General features: G+C 46.5%; 1 protein-coding gene across 12 annotated transcripts in view; it reads right to left on the reverse strand.

The window, feature by feature from the left end:
• Positions 1-15,776: 15,776 nt before the first annotated feature.
• The window catches only part of MAPK4 (mitogen-activated protein kinase 4), a 146,626-nt gene continuing 142,131 nt past the window's right edge, over positions 15,777-20,271 (reverse strand). For all 12 annotated transcript variants that reach the window (XM_019496044.2, XM_019496043.2, XM_059725282.1 and 9 more), the window contains one exon: positions 15,777-19,655. In XM_019496044.2, coding sequence (XP_019351589.2) covers positions 18,968-19,655 — 688 coding nt within the window. In that variant the 3' untranslated portion in view covers positions 15,777-18,967. The remainder of the gene's footprint in view (positions 19,656-20,271) is intronic.

Raw genomic sequence — 20,271 nt, forward strand, 5'->3', positions numbered from 1 at the left:
GCACTCTCCTGGAATATTGTGTTTAGGCCTGTGTACCTCATTGCTCTAAAAGTATTGACAGTGGAGAGCAAAAAAGCCCCACAAAGATAATACAGGGCTCTTGCCAAGCATGTTTCATCAGTGGATCTCACCCCCCCTCTCCCCCCCAAAACAAAACAAAAAAACGTAATGGAATCAGGGTCATTATCCCCATTTTACAGATGGGAAAAATGATGCACAGGGAGATGAATCAATCTTGCCTGAGGCTCAGATGTTGGTAGTAGGCAATGCTTCTGTTTGGCCAAGCTCTAAATTCCTGACCCCTTCACTAGCCCTATGGGCTAGATCCAGCCTGTGGGCTGTAAGTTTGAAATCCCTGGGTTGAGGTGTGTATCACTAGGCATGTCTACAAGAGATGTTTAATGTGGAGTTGCCTAATTAGCTCTACAGTGAACATCTCAGCATGTACACGTGCGGCCCTGTTAGGCCTCAGGAAACTAATAAACTCTGCAGCAGGATAGTACTTGTAAATATAAGTACCATCTCGCTGTGGAGTTTTTTACTCCATAGCACAGCATGTGTAGATGCTGAGGGGGGTGGCTGGGGCATGAGGGTGCTCCAATGCAGGGCCTGCCTGCTAGTTAGCCCCATACTGGAGCACCCTCGTGCCCCAGCCAGCCTCTCCGCAGCATATTGAGTCAAGTTGGAGCAGGCTGACCCTCAGGGCCCTTGGTCAGCTGGGGCTGCTCTGACGTGGCTCAATGTGCTGTGGTCCAAGGTGCACATGTAAACATGGCGCCCATGAACAATAAACTGCGGTACAATATGCTCCATATTAATTGCATGTGTAGATGCATCCACTATGTATAAGGGAGGGGCACAGTGATAATTTCACTTCTTTCAGAGAAATGAGAACTTAATGTTATCCCTGGAGGCTGAATTCAACGTGAAAGGCTGTACATCTGCATGGGAAAGCTTAGCAGTGGGTAGATATTGCTATGCAAGAGGGGCCGAGCAGTGCAATGCCCACAGAATGCCACACGATGCCCATTATGCCTGAGGACCTAAACCCGCTTGCTGAACAGACCTGCCAAATATCTTGCACTGTTTCCAGAAGATACTTGGGCTCCAGCAGGCCTCAAGGGGGAGGGAGTTCCAGAGCTGAGCAGCAACAACAAAAAATGACCTCTGTATTTCCATCAAATGACCTTGGTGCACAGGTGCAACATGCAGGAGACTGCTTTCAGCTGCCTTTAGGGACTACAGTATAAGAGCCATTCAATTTAGAGAGCAATGAAGATCATTTCAATGTTTCTGAATACAGAAAAGTCGCAGTCCGAGAAGAAATTATGACCTGTGCTGCCCCTGCCTCGCGGTGAATGAATGATGGCTTGTGAGCAAACAGCTTCACTGCTCAGGAGTTGCTAGAAAGACATTTTTGCCCCCATTTGCTTCTGTCTCTTCCACACATGACAAAGGGATTAAGGAATGATGTCAGGCAAGGACACATCGTCACCGGCACTGCAGACACACTAAATCACCATGTACCAGCTTCTTGTCTGCCTTCAGACAAGGCTGACACTCTTTTCTAGTAGAGAGAGAGAGAGAGAGGAGGGGAGTGGGGGCAGCTCATCTGCCCTCCTTCCTCAGGCAAGACCTCCTTTGACACCCCATGAAGCCAGGCCTACAGAAATAGAGTGTACTTGTACACTTGGAAAGCACAGACTCGGAAGAAGAGACACAGTCAGTCCCGGTGGGGCAGCTGGAGGTGGTACAGCCTACAAGCAGGGGCCAGGAACTAGGAATGGAACCACAGACCACTGGATTCAGCCTCAGACTTGGGCAACAGAGATAGCCCCTTCTGCCCCACAGCATCTTCCCTTGTGGATAGGGGACAGCAATGCTCCCTTGGCTTGTGTAAATCGCCGAGGTTCCCAGCTGGGCATGACTCTATTAAAGGCAGAAGTACCCAAACTAGTGCAGTAGCTGCCTTATTTTGCTACAGCCTTTCCAGATCAGTTAGGTGGAATAGCCCAGGCAGCAATATTTTCCCCAGGTAAATATGACCTAGTCTGTTCTTTTCCTTGCCTTCCAGGACTGACAGTTCCAGGAGATTAAATAAGTAAACTTTATAGCTCTGCTGAATTGCTTTTCATTGTCTTTGGGCATTATTCCAACTTTCTAGGGCTGGCTGGAGACTTATTTTTGTACATGGCACATATGGTACAAGTGTCTGCACACTGCCCCAGCCCTGCTTAGCACATGGGCACATTTAGGGGTGAGAGGCTGCTCCAGCAGACTAGCATGTCGGAGCAGCCTCCCCACACATTTGCAGGCACCATCCAGTGTAGGCTCCTGCCTATCCTGGGTCAGCATCCAGACATAAGGGGCAGTGCTGCCTTACTCTTCCTGAGGGGTCCAATGCAGTAGGGAGGTGCAGAACGCACCAGGCACTGCCAGGGCCAGGCCACTCACAAAATGCAGTTATTTTATGTTTGAAAATGGGGTCAGAAGACACAGCGGTGCCCACTTGTTAGACAAGAGCCCACAGGTGAGAGCACTGGCTCAGGCATGGGTTCTAGGTCCATCCCAACTTGAGGGGATTTAAACCCACTTCTCCTACCTCCCGGGGGGTGCACAAACCACCAGGCTCTCAGCTAGGCTGGGTAAGTGCTCCCCTCTGCTGAGACTGTGCTACTGCGTGAGAAGTGATGCACCAGAGACAGAACAAGCAAGATGGGGTCTGCCTCTGTAGCCTAGTGGTTAGGCCAATTGCCTGGCACTGCGGAGAGGAGTCCTGGCTTCTGAGTCCTGTTCCCGCACTATTACAATAGAGAATGTCATGGAACAAGTATACGAATGGAGTATGTATAAATTGTAAGCCAAGACCCCACCCCACCCCTGCAGCTGACTTCCCCAACCACTAGGCTACAGAGTCATGCATATTCCTGGCCCCAGAGATCTTGCATTTTTTTTCTTTGTAGAGTGACCCAGCTTTAGTGAGAGGGGTAGAAGGAGCTCACACCCAGCCCGTTCCATAGGTGAGCAGTTAAGTCACTATCCCTAGATATATGTGGGTTTAGACTCCTTGATGTTGAAGGAGGCCTACCACCCTTGTCTCTCACTGCTTGTGTAAGTGCACTGAACAAGAGAGATGGAGCCACTGCCAGGGAAAAATAGAGGAAGGAAGACCTAGGATGCCAGAATATGGGGGACATGTGTAGCAAGAGCCATGGGTGAGCAAGAGCCAAGGTAGATGACAAGAATATATTGGTTGCAGATATGTGGAGCTGACAAATGGGATCCCAAAGGTGCAAGTTATGTGCTTCTGACTAAATGCCGACCCTTTTTTTTTTTTGAAGAGGGAAGATACATTCCCCAAGGAAGGACATCACATTGCACCACACCTCTTTCTATAGGAAAAGAAACCCTCAGGCAATTCCAACAAGGAGTCCTAATGCCAAGACCTCTCTTTTGGTCAGACTTCCCCAGTTCCCTAAAATCACCTACTCTTGGGAGGTGGACCTAGTCACAAACAGTCCTGCAATTCATGTAAAACAGTGGGAGGAGAGCACAAGGTCAAGAGAAGTATGCAGAGACACTGGCACCCCAAAACATCCTGATGGTGCAATGAAAATGCACAATGAAAGGGTTTTGATTTATTATCCCTCATAGATTTCATAGACATTAGGGCTGGAAGGAACCTCACAAGATCATCAGGTTCAGCCCCCTCCTCAGAGGGTTGACAGTCAGCAGGGGTCAAATGACCCCAGCAAGATAGGCATTCAAGTGTTTCTTAAAGGAATCCAGAGTAGGTGCTTGCACCACCTCTGGGGGGAGTCTATTCCAGGCCCTGGGTACTCGGACAGTAAAGAAGTGTTTCCTTATGTCCAGCCTAAAATGGTCTTCCAAGAGTTTGTGACCATTGAATCTAGTCTTCCCATGGGGTGTACTGGTGAACAGACGTTCTCCCAGTTCCTGGTGCGCACCCATGATGTACTTACAGGCTGTCACCAAGTCACCCCTGAGCCTATGGTTTTCCAAGCTGAAAAGTCCCATGTCTCTCAGCCCCTCCTCATAAGGCCTGCTCTCTTGTCCTCTAATCATTCGTGTGGCTCTCCTCTGGACTCTCTCAAGCTTATCCACATCCTTTCTGAATTGCAGAGCCCAGAATGGGACACAGTATTCCAGCTGCGGTCTCACCAAGGCCAAGTAAAGTGGGAGGATGACTTCCCAGGTCTTGTTTGAGATGCATTGGAAGATGCAGGCCAGAGTTTTGTTTGCTTTGCTGGCTGCAGCATCGCATGGGTCGCTTATGTTCATCTTGCAGTCAGTCATGACCCCCAAGTCTCTTTCAGACACAGTGCTAGCTAGCGTAGCATTGCCGAGTCTATAAGTGTGATGTGGGTTCTTTCTCCCAAGGTGGAACACTTTGCATTTCTTGGTGTTGAAAGCCATCAGGTTTTGATCCACCTACCTTGTAAGCCTGCTGAGGTCAGCCTGCATTGCCAGCCTATCCTCTAGGGTGGCTGCACTTCCCCATAGTTTAGTGTCATCAGCAAACTCAGCCAGTCTGCTTGTAACACCTGAGTCCAGATCATTTATAAACACATTGAAGAGTACAGGTTCGAGAGCAGAGCCCTGGGGGATGCCACTGGTTACAGTGCGCCAAGTTGATTTGGTTTCATCAGCTATCACTCTCTGGGTCCGACCATGGAGCCAGTTCCCCAGCCATTGGACTGTGAAATTGCCTAGGATGCAATTCCCCTATTTTTCCATCAGGACATCCTGGGACACCAGCTCAAAGGCTTTCTCAAAGTCCAAGAATATGATATCCACCTCTTCTCCTTTGTCCAGGTGATGTGTCACCTGGTCTTAGAAAAAAAATCAGGTTGGTCAGACAAGATCTACCTGCCACAAAGCCGTGTTGGCTGTCTCTCAGAATATTACCTTCTGTTAGGATGTTGGTAATGGTTTCCTTGATGATTTTTTCCAGGATCTTTCCAGGGATTGAGGTCAAGCTAACTGGCCTGTAGTTCTCTGGATCTTCCCTTCTCCCTTTCTTGAAGATAGCACTGGCACCCCCTTGTCAGTGCCATCTGCAAGGCTCATCATTAAACCTCAGTTGTTTTCTGGCAAAGCCTAGACTTTCACCCATATGACTGATTTCTGGCTGCAAACCTACACTCACAGTAAATAACAATACATTATTGGATTAGCAACTAGAATGAGCTCAGGTTGTAGCACGAGCACCTGTTGATATATCCATGTCCTTAAGGTCAAGGGGAAATAATTTTAGAGCATATGGGATGGAGATCTGTGGGCTGAGCTGCCCAGACAGTCTGAGAAGAGCACCAGGAAGCGTTTTTTCTTGTCCACAGTTAGTTGGCAGGAGACCCAGAATTAAGCAGATCTCTTGCAAGCAACTCCATTACTGAACACTACAAATTGAAGGGCCTGTAGTCTTACCAAATTACCACTTCTAATTGTCTCCTCCTGTGACTGCTGAGCGTGGGCAGCATAATGTATGAGTATAAGGCTGTCACGCAAGGTCACATTTCTCAGACTGGTTCCCTGACCAAGCGCCCCTCAATTCCTAAAGCAAACCTGGACTCACCCCCAAACTGGACTAGGCCTCAGATTATGGAGCGAGTGCTCCGCTCTGGGTGCTGAAGTAGCTGCATGCACAGAAAGAGGAGCGCTAGAAACTTTTGTGGGGGACCACAAGCATTGCTAGCTTTTTCCCCCAGGTGTTGGAAAACTTGCCACCCGGCCCAAGATTCACTCACGGGCATGGTTTTACTCTCCAAATTTAAAGCAGAAGTAAAATGTACCAACAAAACAATGCTTTTTACACCCTCCACCCCTCAAACCAAAGCTCCCAGAGAATTTTCCCATTGCCTCTGTTCTAAAGTCCAAGAAGGACACAATCTTTCCATCAACCCCCCACTTTCAGGACTTACCATAGAGCCCATGTCTCACCTATGTCTCTACAGCATGTAAACCACTTACTGGCTTTTTTTTTTTAAATCATTATCTGCCTTCCCAGCTAGGTCTGATAACCAACAGGGCTGGCTGCTCTTTTACAAGGACGCATACTCCAGTTGGCAAGTCCAAAGAGGTACCCTTTCTTCAGAGGCAAAGGCAAAAGGCACTGCTTGCTCTCCTTCTCCCTCCCTCACCTACTTAAACATTTATACCAAATCTGATTTTAATCACTAAGGAACTTTAAAGAATAGCTTTCCTCTTTACATCGACTAGGCACAGGAAAACCCAACAGGAAGCTTCATTTTCAGCCCACTCTTTTGTGCCTCCATCTTGAGGCATGTGCTGTGGGCTGCATATCACGTCTGCTCCTTTTCGGAGGGCACAAGAAGCCTTTCCCAGCCACCTGCAAGGCACAAAGGCATCCTTGAAATTAGGGGCCCCAGGGTGTGAGCTATCTTGATGATAAGCCATTGAATGCTTCAGGTGTGGATGGACACTTGGTCAGGGAAGCTTAGAGGACATCTAGGGAGCGCTTTCTTTTAAGAAGGCAAAGATCACTCAGCAGTAAGGAAGGAAAAGAGATGGGGGCAAGGGCATTGGTCCCCACTACCAGCCAAGACACCTGGCTTGAACTGAGGAGTGTGTAGCACCATTGTCAGGGATATAGTAGCCCAGATTCCCCTTCACATACTGACTGCTAGATTATGCTTGCTAGCATTCAATTCCACCCCCCACAAACACCACCCCCAATACTGGACAGCATACCAGCGGCTAGAGTTGTGCTCAGGAAGTACATCTGGCATCAACTGTCCCTTTATTTAACTCCCAAAGCATGCAACGTAGTGGACATTGCTGTGAGCCAGGAGGTAGCACTCCTTATCCCAACCAGCTCTGCACAGGATGGTTAAATAGACTGTTTTTATATGGGGTTAACACAATATTAGGCTAGGGCTTGGACACACCGTTCATTTATACCTTGGGGTACTTCAATGGCTGGACAATCCACCTCCAGATGCAGCCCACAAGAAGTGCCACTGTGGCTGTGGGACCGTGGCTGTCACAGCTGCTGTGTTGGCCTCAGCGGCTCAGGAGTTAATACCACTACTACTCAAGCCCCATTGCCACGGCTGCTGGAGCTTGTTGTCATCACAGCCAGGAGCCAAGGAGCTCACAGCACTGCTGCTCAACCCCCCTACCAACTACTGCAGCAGATTTTAGTCACCAGTGACAACCCAAAATGCTAAATCCAGCAGCAGCCTTCACCCCCTCCAGCAGCAGGACATGCATCTTCCGGTCTGCAAAGAAGCCCCGTGGTCTGGATCTGGCCTGTCAATGCATTTGGGTTTGCCGGCAGGGGCTGGTATTAACCACAGCCAAAAGCCCTGAGGACCAACCCCAGAGTAGGGGCCAGGTACTGAGCAAATAATATGTTTGACACCCCTGAACTCATAAGTAACCCTCTGTTGGGACAGTGGCTCTTCAGTCTGGTATAACCACCATGTAGGAGAAGAAGTGGAGCTGTATTTTCCTCAGCCCAGTTAAGTCAAGCTGGGCCAAAGCAGTTAACAGTGGCTGTCAGATATTTTGTTGATTGTACATTTCTAAGGGAGTCTCATTTTCTCACATTGTCACTGTGAAGCCCACTTCACATCATGCACCCCCCACCTGTTGTCCTGTTATCACTGATGGCAGCTGGAGTGACTGGCTCAAGCTGATGGAACGAAATATTAACCGTCTCCCCATCACCTCTGCCTCTTCTGCAGTCAGCTGATTACTCCTAACTGATTTCAATTCCCACCGGGCTCCACATGTAATTGGACAGGAGGCTGACAGATGAAGAGATTAACAAAATGAAAATTCTTCTATTTCTTTTCAATCCATGTTGAACACTGAGTTATTGTGGCATTACATCAGGAGCAGACAAAATACGGCCCGTGGGCCAGATCCAGCCCTCCAAGCGATTCGGTCCGGCCTGTGGCTGCCCCTGTGGTACTCCACATGGGGCCAAGCCCCAGCTGCTTAGCCAGGCAGCCTGCGCCGAGCTCCCACCAGCACCTGCAACCTAGCCCCAGACAGCTCATGCAGCTTCTGCCAGGGTTGTCCCTGGTGTGACTGCAGCCGGCCAGGTGCTGCTCTGCTCCCCCACCTCCAGTAGTGGTTTCTGCTGCTGATCTTGCCCCTGCCACGCTGTGCCGCTTCGGGCAGCTCCTGCCCCAATGCATGGGGCTCCATATCCCAGCCACCTTCCACTGGAAGGCAGCCAGTAGCTGAAGCCAGAGCCCTGCATGCCGGGGCAGGAGCTGCTTGCCTGAAGCTGCCCACCCACTAGCCCAGAGTGGCATGGCAGGGGCAAGATCAAGAGCAGGAGCTGCAGCTGGAGACCGGGGGAGCAGAACAGCACTCGGCTGGGCCGGGCCGTGGGCACTGGTGGGAGCCCAGTGTGGGCTGCCCCAACACAAGCGGGTAGGACTCAGCCCCATGCAGAGCACCACGGGGGCAGCCGTGGGCTGTACCACCTGGGCGAGCTCTGATGCACGTGCCACCCACCCCTCCCTCCCCTCACCCCAGCCAGCTCCCAGGACCTAGTGCCAAGGCAGTCCCATCCCCACCTGCTGCACCCCTCCCCACACCTGTCCCCACTCCCCAAAGGAGCTTTCACCATCCAGGGAACCGGCCCTGTGATGCCAGCTTTGCCTGTCCCTCCTGCTCCTGAACACTGCTCCCCACTCGCCCACCTGCCTACAGACCCATAGGGCATTTTGGTGAGTTGTTTCAAGGGGGCGGCTGCTGACTCAGTTCATGACAGTTCATCAAAACTCGCCATGGGGTGTGGCTCTTAGGCCCAAATAATTGCTCATCCAATATTAGACACTATAGAACAGCCTTAGAGAGACAGTTAGAAAAGCAATGGTAATAACTGTAAAGAAAAGACGTATAGAATTGAGCTGGTTGTTTCAACTCAGGGATGCACCTGACATCAACACTGATAGACTCGCAGTGTGCCCAGTGAGCTGCCTACTCTATCACTGCGTTGCAATGAAATATCAAGCTAAAGGAGGAGTGAGGGTGAAAAAAGAAGGGAGTGGGTTAGTAAATATACCTGGGCATTTCTGCTAAGATGAGAAATGGGCAAAGAAGTGATCAGAGGGTGCAGGGGAGAAAAAGCCCTCCAGCTCTCTTGGGTAATTGGCCAGTTGTGCTTATTTTATGATCTGTGTTCAGCATGAAATGGCAACAGCTGATCTGTAAGGAGCATGGAGAGCCCCCAGCTTATTTCCATCATTGCAACTCCAGGCCTTCTCACCTGCATCCTGTCCTCCAGGCAGCAAGCCGGGAGGTGTTAATAATTGGCTGTTTATAGCTTTACAGACAAGTTGGAGGCGGCGCCAGCTGTTGTACCCTTCTGTGCCAAAATATGCCTAAGATGAGAGCAAAGGATCTTTGGGTTTTCAAAGGTTTTATGCTTTCAGGAATAGCTTCGTAAAATGAGTTTTTAGCACAGCTGTAAAGCTTAGACTATCTCTCTATGAATCTTAAGCTATTTTCATTAGATGCAGCTCATACTGTTACAATCCTCTTTCATGAAGCAAATGCCTTCTCATTCGATTCCATTTCAAGCAGAGATATTATAAACCGTATGATGAAAACATCACAGCTCCAGGAAGGACCAAAAGAAATCTCCCAAGAAAACGTGTTTGTGTAATTTTCATTCTGAAACTGGGGCAGTTTGGGTAACATTCACATGGCATCTAAGGCCCCCCACTATGGCCTAGTTAGTAAGGCTAAGTCAAAAGGCAGGTTTTACATTTCACTCTGAAGTCAGTAGCATAACTGAGGTGCGAAGACCAGGGCAGCAGCCCTTGGCATCATCTGTTGGAGTGAAGTGGAAAAATCACCACCACGGCAGCAGTAGCTGACTGTGCCATCACAATCAGGACCACAGAAAGAGGCGCTGCTCTATGCATTGCTGTTGCCCCAGGCACAGAGCTGCCCAGTGACACCTCTGCCAGATGCACTTGCTCATGCTCTTTTCCTGTGGGAGTCTGCTGCACCATGGAGGGCCAATTGTCAAGACAGCTCTGTCTCCTGTGTCCATTTTTGGATGCTTATTCTGAACAAAATGAACAGCCAAGACTTAGAAATTCACCATACATGTTTCTCTGTATAGGAAAAGAAAAAGGAAGCTAGTGACATCTGTATCTGAGCTTTCTGGGGCCTGAATCAACTTTTCCTCTGTATGTTATGCACCACCAGACTCACTGCCAATGCTCCACAAATCATTGCAGTCATGAGTGTAATGATGGTCAGCAGAGCAGAGCAGAGCAGTCAGGGCTGGACTCGAAAGGAGTTAGGAGCCTAAGAATGGGATTCTGTCTGTAGTACATGGGAGTTGGGTATTAAGTCAGGAGAGGGATTTACTTCTTGTATTTAAAAAACGGAGGTGGGATACCCAATGCCCCGGTGGTTTGTGGAGAGTGACACAACTGAAACTACTGCTACTGAAACTGAGTCCAGTGGCAAGGACACTGTCCTGGGATGGAAATTACCTGATTTCCATATTCTTTTTCTGATCAAGCACTGTGATTTGAATCCCCCCTGTCCTATAATTCAAGACTCCCACATCCTTGATAAGTGGGCTGTGTGGCAGAAGGTCACCCCTGTTTCTCCCCAAAAACTCTGCTCTGTGACAATTTGGTTAGGATGGGCCCAGCAGAGGACACACACCTTACCCTATCTCTTTGGGTAACCTGAGCTGGATACGTTCCTGAGGGAGGTGGGAAACCTGCTCCCTCTGCCTACGTGACTGGCATCACATACCTGGGTGAGGGGCTTGGGCTCCCTGGGGAACTAGGAATTGCCAGTCTGCCCAGCAACTAGTGATGCATTTCAAATTGGCTGGCTGACAGCCAACAGGTGCTGGCCTCCATTGGACCAGGTAAATGAGGTCATAAGGGCTATATAAGTTAAGGACTGCCCAGAAGGAGGGGGCAGCAGCCATGAGGATGACTCAGAGAGAGAGAGAAGGGCTGGACCATCTGAAACTTGATCTCTATAAAACCTCATGATCAAGAAACTGCCTACCTCCAGAGGGAATCACCACCTGCCTCTGGATGATACTTGTGAGTGAGTTACCTGAGATCTAGCTAGATACATAGCTTGCAGTAACTCAGATGTGTGATCAAAGGCTACCCAGCCACCCTGTTTGCTCTATGGGATTTCTCTGATACTACACAACTCCATACCCAATTCCAACCCTACTCCTTGTAACCAGTAAAGTTCTCCTTTGTACCTAGTGTGGGAGACTTACTGGGAGTGGGTCTAGATTATGCCTTGGGGTCCCCTTAGTTTGACTGACTAAGGGAGACCACTACTTGTGCTTCTAACTAAGGGAAGCACCCCAAGTTCTTGAAGTGAGTCAAGTACCCTTGAGGTCTACTAGGCCTGTGTTTCACAGGGGGTGCAGAGCCAGAATCAAGCCCATCCCTGGGTGGTGGCAGTTCTACCCCCAGGCTAGCAGATGTGCTCCAGGAAGGGGGTCGGCCAGACGTGGGGTGCCCCCAAGGAGGCACTCAGAGCCTGGAAGGTGGTCGGGCACAGTGAGGTGGGTGGCTCAATGCAGGAGCACTCCCTACTGACCCGCCACAGGCTGAACACTAGGCTAGTGGGTATAAGAAGATCACTGTCCCCACCTACAGAAGTAGGTTGGCTGTGCTTTTTGAGGGGGTTGGTATGTTCTATATCTGCTGGATCAGACCCCCACCCGTGAAAGAGGTACAGGAACATCTCTTTTGTGAACCTGCAGGGTTCTGACATGAGCCCTGCCTTGGGACTTTCTTTTGTGAGGACATTTTGGAAGAACTGGGATTATTTATCCTGGAGAAGAGAAGACTGAGCAGGGAATTCAATAAGAGTCTTCAAATACAAAAAGATGTTATGAAGAGGGTGGTGATCAATTCTTCACCACAACCACAGGAGACAAGTCAAGAAGAATCAGCAACAAGGGGTACAGACAGATGTAACAATCGTATCACTATCAAAGGATACTGATGTAACCTATTATGATGCAACTGTGAGGTGGTATATGTGATTCTGAAGAGATATAAGTGTAGCAAAAATGCTTCAGCTTCAATTCTGCTTCATGGAGGGTCAAAGATCAAGTGATTTAGTTCACATGTACCACTACAGCATTGTTCACATGTTACAGCTGCTGTGCACTCCAAAGGAGCAGTTCCCCGTTCACTTTTAAAGTGACTACAAAGGTATGTTTGTTCATACCCAAGGGTAGGGATTTACAACAAATATTGGGAAGACTTTTCTAACTGTGGGAACAGTTAAGTACTGGAAGAGACTACCTAGAGAAGTCATGGAGTCTCTGGCCTTGGAAGTTTTTAAGTGCAGGTTAGAGGAACGTCTGGGATGGTTTAGACAGGTATGATCCTGCCTGAAGCAGGAGCTTGCATTTGATGACATCCTGAGGTCCCTTCCACCTCCATTTTTTTTCTGATTTCTATGAGCTTGTCACTTAAATGGAAGAAGAAGGGCTGGGCATCTTTCTGCTTATCTTCCTCCCACATACCTCGGATTTTAGCAGCTCTGCCTCCAAATTGCAAAAGGTTTTGGTGCTTTGAAGTTGCTCAAATGAGCTTTGTCTTAAAATAAAAAGATACAAATCATCATCAGCGGTCTAATCCATCAACTTTAATCCCTACAGCAGTGGTTCTAAAGCTTTTTAGACTCTAGGCACCCTTTCATAGAGTCAAGGCACCCCTTGGAAAACTTCAACTTTTAGGGTGTTGACAGACATGCAGCTCCCCACTGTAACTCCTATCATTTCGCAGAACGAGTTACAGCATCCTCCCTGACCTAAGAGATGTTCAGTGTTGGGTGTGGGGGGCTTGGAGAATCAAGCTCCAGTTTGGAGTGGCTGCGTGTCTGCCCCAACCCCTCCTAGCTCTGGTGCTGTCTTCAGAATAGGAGGGAGTTTGGTGTGGGATATGCCCAGCCTGTGCTGGAGAATGGGACCCCTCTACCTTGAGGGAGCTCTAATCCATGCCCCTACCCTCCAGCACAGGTGGGCAAACCCCAAATGAAACTCCCTCTCCCATTCTGAGGATAGCACTGATGCAGTCCAGCTCCAATCCCAGCACACGCTTACAGATGTTAACGAAAGTGCTCTACTTTAGAGTGCCTTTATCTGAACCCTCATCTAATGAGGGTTCAGGCTGTCGCAGGATCAAGCACTTCTAAAGGACTCTGCAGTCAGGGCTGTCAGGGCATGGCTATAAAGCACTTTCAAGGGGCTGATTGCACAACAAATGTAACTTCTGTCTGTGCCCTTTGTTTTCACCCTGATTTTGGACTACAGACTCCAGGCTTTGGGCTGTGGATTCCCCAAGGCAACAGGACACCGAAGAGTTAAGCACTGCAAGGCTGGAGCTAATTTTCTGTTGTGGATTTAGACCAAACAATATTTGCTGTAACACAAATATCATTTAAGAGGGAAGCAGAAGTAATTTATAATTTATGAAGACTATTCCATCCAATCAGGGACCTGAACCAATACAATGTATTTCTTTATTAGATTTATATCCTGCCCTATCCAAAAGGCTCAGAGCAACCTGCAACAAACAAACAGCCCAAAGAGAGAACGTCCCCAAACACCACCCCAAAACCCAGGAACTCCAACTCCCCCGCCCCCTCAACTACCATTTTCCGGTCTAAAAACCCTCCAGACAATCCCAACCAGGATTCCTAACTGCCATTTACATCCAGGAATAAGAAAGCACTTTCTATTTCCCACCCTTCCTGCCCACTCACCCCCACACCCCTTCTCACCCCAGGGGAGATCCCTCTACTCAATCCCCCCCCCCACGCACACCCACACATAAAAGCACACCTACACACGATATTCAATTCAAAAGAACCTTAACAAAAAAATTAAAGCAAGAAAGACTCCCTGGTTAAGTGCAAACATCCAGGGGGATTTAGGGGGAGGTTAGATCATGTTAAAAAATGGCAGCTCAAACTAAGGTAGGCCTAGCAGGGAGGGTATTTAGGGGATGAGGGGCCAAGCAGGCTGGAGGAGGTAAATCAGGGGTTTGCAGGATCTGCAGGAACAATTAGGTGGCAAGCTGGGTCTGCAAGGGGTTACTGGGGTCCAGGAGGGTTTGGCAGGATTAGGAGGACTCATAGGATCTGTGGGGGAGCTTGGGAAGCGGGGGTGGGACCAAGGGCTATTTTTAGCACCTCTGACCTTCACAGAGAACCTATCCCCTCAACCCTCCTGCCCTTCCCACCACCGTTACTTACTTCCTCAGCTCCCAGCAGTGGCAAATGATGATAAAACCAACACCCGGAGCAGCCCCTGCAGGATAGGGAGCTCAGGGTGGCCGGGGGGGCTGGCTGGCTGGTCTGCGGAGCGGGGAATGAGGGGCAGGGATTAAAAATAGCCCAGTGCCAGGGGGGCAAGTAGGAAAAGTGTAGGCCTGGGGATAGGGCAAGCTGCTGGGCTTTCCCAGCCCTGGGGCTGCACAGGTCGCTGTACTGAAGTTCCGTGCACTCGACTAACATAGATCGATTAAGTTTGAGGGTATATTGAGCAAGGTCAATCTTAGACCGGGTTCCACCATTTGTAGAATGGTCTGTGTGCACAGAATTTCTTTACAGTTATGGATTTAGACTGATTTTCCATCACAGGGCATGTCTACACGTATACTTACGCGTGCCTAAACTTAATGCACCTTAGCTTAAGCTGCATTAAGGCAATTTAGGCGCACATCTACACGTGGACATGCTAATGCACATTAAGGCGCATTAAATTTAGGTGCAAATAGCTAAGTTGCATTATTGCACATACAGACGTGATAATGTGTTTTAAAGTGGTGTCTATCCATTGACGCACACCACATTAATGGGCATTAGCACATCTACATGTGTGCTAATGCAACTTGGCAATTCGTGCTTAAATATGATACCTGCTTCATGCAGGTGTCAAATTTAGGTTCACATAGCCTTAAACTGCCATTTTTAAGGTGCAATGAGGGCATGCACGTATAGACACGTGCCCTTAATGTGCCTTAAAAATGGCAATTTTAGGCTAAACCCACTTAAAAGAGGCATGTGTAGACGTGCTAACTGGGGTCTAAGTGTAAGGTCTGACCCTGGGCAAACTAAGTTAGATCAGGTGGCCATTTTTAACCTGATCTAACCACCCCCTAACCCCTGCAAATGTCTGTACTTAGCTCCTGTCCTCACCTTGGTCATTAATGGGTGGCACCAAAGGCTTTGTATGGTATGCAACCTGTATGGGACCTTCTTCCATTTGGGTTGCCAAGAGGGTGTCTTGTGACTCAGGGGTCAATAACATGGCATGCATGTTTAATAAAGTTAGGGCTCGTTTCACAAATAATCCATAACCTGGGAGGGGGGGTTTCACTCAAAAGAAGAGGAAGAACAGATCTATAGAAATCACATATGTGCAATTACTCAAATAAACTATTTGTACAAATAATACACCTGGTTGTGAACCTGCACATCGTTCTGCTTCAATATCTCCTTTGTAGAACACAAAATAACCCAAAGGCAAATCTCTGTGCATCAGGGGATTCTTACTTCTTGTAACAGACTGTGTACCACATTGAACCAAGAAAGCTACAGAAATATTAAGTCAGAGCTATGGATGAAAAGCTTCTTACAAAGCCTCCAGTAGTATTCATGACATTTACAGAATAAATTTAGAACCAAGTTCTGTAATGTGTTTCAAACCATACCACAATAAATAATAATAATAATAACTAAACGTTGTCAAATCAGGGAAGACCCAGACCTTAAATTTTATTATTGTTACATACAGGGAAAAAACCCTGGCTTGTGACTGGCTGAAAACAATCGTGTGACAAATTAGAGTTTTTTATTGTTTATCCACTTACAGGTCATTAATACTGACATTTGGAAAGCTGTTAATTGATCAGATCACAAATTGAAATGTAAATCCTGAGTAGCTGCAAAGAACTCCATTAAAATAGTTATTTACTTCTTGTGACACAAATATTCAGCTTTTATTTCTGGCCCTCAACTCCATCTCCCCACTGGAAGGGGAGTTTCAAAGGACAAATGCCATTTTCATGGCCAAAGCAAAGAGATTCTCCCATTTTTCTTCACATATGAAGTAGGTTTTTGTTTCAGTGAACATGAAGATTTATTGTCCCTTGAGAAAAATACTGACAGGTTTTCATCAATATTAACTTCTCAGGCCAGTAAATCTTGTTGCTTAGCCCAACAGTAGTAAATAATTGCTGACAGCCTCTATCTTTTAAGGTTAGTTCTCACGCAGCTTGCATTATCCTACAGTCTAGTTATACTCCTCCGCTCCCCAAATGTTCTCGTCTTACTTGGGGCCTTCTGCTGCAAGCTTTGCATGTTTCCTCCTAGGCCCTGCACACTCAACTCCTGACTTCACTAGCACCGGAGGACACTTTGCACCCCACAGGACTGGAGGGGACGCGTGCCAGGCCTATCTCAGAATCTCCTGGACTGCTGGTGGGCACACAGATAAGCTGTGGGTAGGAACAAGGGCAGTGAATCATTAGTTTGCTTATTCATCCGGACCAAATGGGCCAAATTCATCTGACATACATTGGTGCAGCCACACTGCAGAAGCATCCACTTATTCCAAGTGCATTTTGCACCTCATGAGTAAAAGTGCTGAGCTTTTGTTGAGGTATATAGCTAATTTAATTTATAACACACCTTAACTGAGCTCTTCCTGGCTCTTCTTCCCTTCTCCTTTTAGGGTATTGCATCTAGTGTAAAAGTAGAAAATCCAAACACTCAGCTCTCAGAACCAGTGCATCACCCTGCTCTTTGTCAGGAAGGATTTTACACGTCTCAGTGAATCGCTCTCCTTGCCTTCCAGATGCCTTTTTTACCTTGACTGAACAGAGACTTCCACCTGCATCTCAACCCAGTCAGCCGGCAGCCTCAACACCTACTCTACTAAGCAACTGGAGTAACGGTATTTAAAGCAGCTTATGTTCAGTAAGTTCTCAACAATAAGAACAAGCAAGCTGAGCAGGTCTTGAACATGTAGCAAAGGTTCTTCTAAAGCTAAACCTGTATCGCAATCCTAATACCACCATAATAAAAAGCTTGGTTAGTAGTATTAAATGCTGCTGTTAGTTTTTCACCTAACTCTCAAAAGATTTTCTTTTGCATCTCTTAATAATTAATAGACTATCTTTTTTCTTTTTTTTAAAGGTAGAAATAATTTGCACGTGATAGCAGTGAAATAGGAAACTTTGAGTTAGTAAATACAGTCGTGTACCTTTTACAAATAAAAGTAATGTCACCATGCTAAAGAACAAAATGGCACAATGACAATAAATGCATGTTTCTTTTGCAGACACTTAACTATTTACATGTTTTCAATTTTTTTTAAAAAATTGATCAGGTTGATTAAATATAACATCTCTTTGATATACAAACTCTAGTTAGCAGATTAATTATTAAGGTGCTAGGAAGTGTGGATGAAAATAGAACTTGCAGTAGATCAGCCATGTTTATATTTATTTACAAAGTTACCATCTTGATAAAATGACCTGCCAGGGAAGCTGAAAGCAAAGAACTTTGGAGACATCTGATTGTTTCTTCAAATGTGATTATGGCCAATTGGGAATTTTGCTAGTGTAAGAATCTAATGCTACCAGACCAAAAGTTAGGAGACAAGTTTCTCAAGCATGTTCCTGCTGTACAGTATGCACAAAGGACCATTTTCAATAGCCAACCCATTAGTTTAAGCCAGTACTTGAATGTATCTAAAATTGTTCTAATGTGGCTTTGTTTTAGCCCAAGACCAGCCATTTCTGTTAGGTGAACGGGTATCAAAATTTTGCATTGAACCAGTGCTTTGGCTGCTGAAAGCACTGCTCAAGCTTTAAGTCATTCAGTCTCACAGTATTTGTGCAAGTAAGGTAAGTATTATTATATCTGTGTTGCAGATGGAGAACCTATAGTGGAGAAGTGAACTGCCTACGGTTACATAGCCAGCAGATGCTATAATTAAGATTATAACTGTGAATTCCCCACCTCCTTGTACTCTTCTCCTGCCAAAACAACACTGCTGATACTTGCTGGTCCTGGGGACAGTTGCTTAAGACAGGTTTCACTGTATTATCTTTTTTTAATCCACCTACCACAGATAAGGCATCAGTCTTGTAGGATTTCTGATCCACATGTGAATCACAGAAGGAAAGACTTGTAAATAGAGGAACCAGATTCAAGAAACGTGCTTGTTAGTTAAAATTCTGGTTTCCAACAGAGAAAAAAAGATTGCCCACATGTTGTTAACCAATATTTTTCTCCGTACAAACATTCATGCAGACGTATTTTCAAGACTGATGGACAAAATCTGCCAATGGATTACAAGGATGTAACAGTTCTTTTTCTTTAAACAATTTAGGGCAGAATTTGGTCAGAGGAATAATCAGTTAAAAGGTACCCCTTGACCTTACTCCTCTATATACAGACAATATTCAGATGATTTCATTAAAGAAATCCCCTGGTTCAGCCTATTTTGAATTTGCCAAAAAAGGGGCATATCCAGCAATAATAAAGTCTCCTTTCATCCTTATTATTTTAGGATACTATATAAAAAAAGGAAGTTGAGTTGATCTCTGTTTGTAAATTTATAATGATGTACAGTCATCTCTGTTTTGTACATTTAAGTTCCAAACTGGTCCCAGAGATTACAAGGCAAGATTGTTAAGGCAGCATAAGAAACTCAGTATTTCATTCACACCTCTTGATTCCTTTTAGTGTATTTCTAAGGCATCAAAAGGCGGTTGTGTTTTGTGCTCGCCTTTTCATAAAAAAGGCATTCAGTGTACTGTAAGAAACTGATGTTCAGTGACCAATCAAACTGTATTTACTGTTCAGCACTGGGTAGCAGATATGTTATCAAAGCCTTACAAAATAGTTTAGCAGTGAATTTGAGATTGATTTTTTACCACCTTTCCTTTTGAAACACCTCTGTTTGCACAATCTCATTAGGATGTTCTGAAATACAAGCTCCATTGATGTCATTGAGCTTGTTGTCTGGGAGGTCCTCAGGCTTGGTGCAAAGTTTCAGTGCCCTAGAGATAAAGACATCCAAATCAAACTGAGGGTCTGTTTCACTCTTTACCTCCTTAGGTTCTTTATGGTGATGGTGAGGAGAAGGTGGCAGACTGCGTTCTTGCATCTCTGGAAGAGGACTGGGGCACTCGAGCCCTGCTTGAGTGCTCTTCACCCACTGAGCTATCTCTAGAAAGAGGTTGGATGGTTCTTCTTCCAGTGCTAACTCTGTTGCGGGTGTTATAGTTGCTTTTTTCCAGTGGGATAAATCTAAGATCAGTTTGGGCTCTGAGTAGTGATGGGGCTTATTGTCCCTCCACAGCAGTTTGTCCAAGTAGGAAGGTGACCCTACTTTGTAATCACATGATCTTCCATAATCTACATCAAACACCCGGTCCATCGACGAATGTGATAGTTCTAAGAACCTCTCTGAGCTGCTTTGAGAATATTTGCGTGGATCAACTTGTGCTTCTTCGGCAAGCGAGTCAGATCCTGCTCTTGGGTCTCGTTGTACCTCATCCATGTCATGGTATTTATCATGTCGCCATTCCAGATCAGAAGAGAGACTTACTTGGTACCTATAAAAGACACTCTTGTTAGTAACCAACACTACCATTCCCACCCCACTGCATTCTGTTGGTAGACAGACAACTAACTGATGGCTCCCATCCTCAGTAGGAGCAGAGGCTAAGACAGATATTAGTGCTATTACTGCTGCTATTTTCATCTTTATGTTGCTACATTTCCTTTTATCTAAAGATCTCAAAGTGCTTTACAAGTAACAATTAATCAGAGCTTGATAAATTCCCATGAAATACAAAGGTAGACTGTTTAAATAATTTCCCAGAAACTAGAGGCAAAGCTAGAAAGAGAAACCAAATAGAAACCAATTTTCAGTCCCTTCATGTAGCTATTGATCAAACTGCCTTCACTTGAAACATCAGATTCTTGGACAAACATTTTCAAAAGCAACTAGTGGTCAGGTGCCTAGTTTGAAACACCTTTAAAATACTCATTTTGTAGGGGTTGGGTGCTTTGCACTTTCTGGCAGTCAGATTCCTTTAAGATGATCCACATTTGGACAACCAAAAATCACCAGTCACTTGAGAAAACCTTGGCCTTGTGCTATAATATATACTGGTTTTATATCACTTAGGTGAAAGAACTAAGTCATGGCTACTGTTCAGTGTGTGT

The sequence above is a fragment of the Alligator mississippiensis genome, chromosome 3, assembly GCF_030867095.1.
Source record: "Alligator mississippiensis isolate rAllMis1 chromosome 3, rAllMis1, whole genome shotgun sequence".
Lineage (NCBI taxonomy): Eukaryota > Metazoa > Chordata > Crocodylia > Alligatoridae > Alligator > Alligator mississippiensis.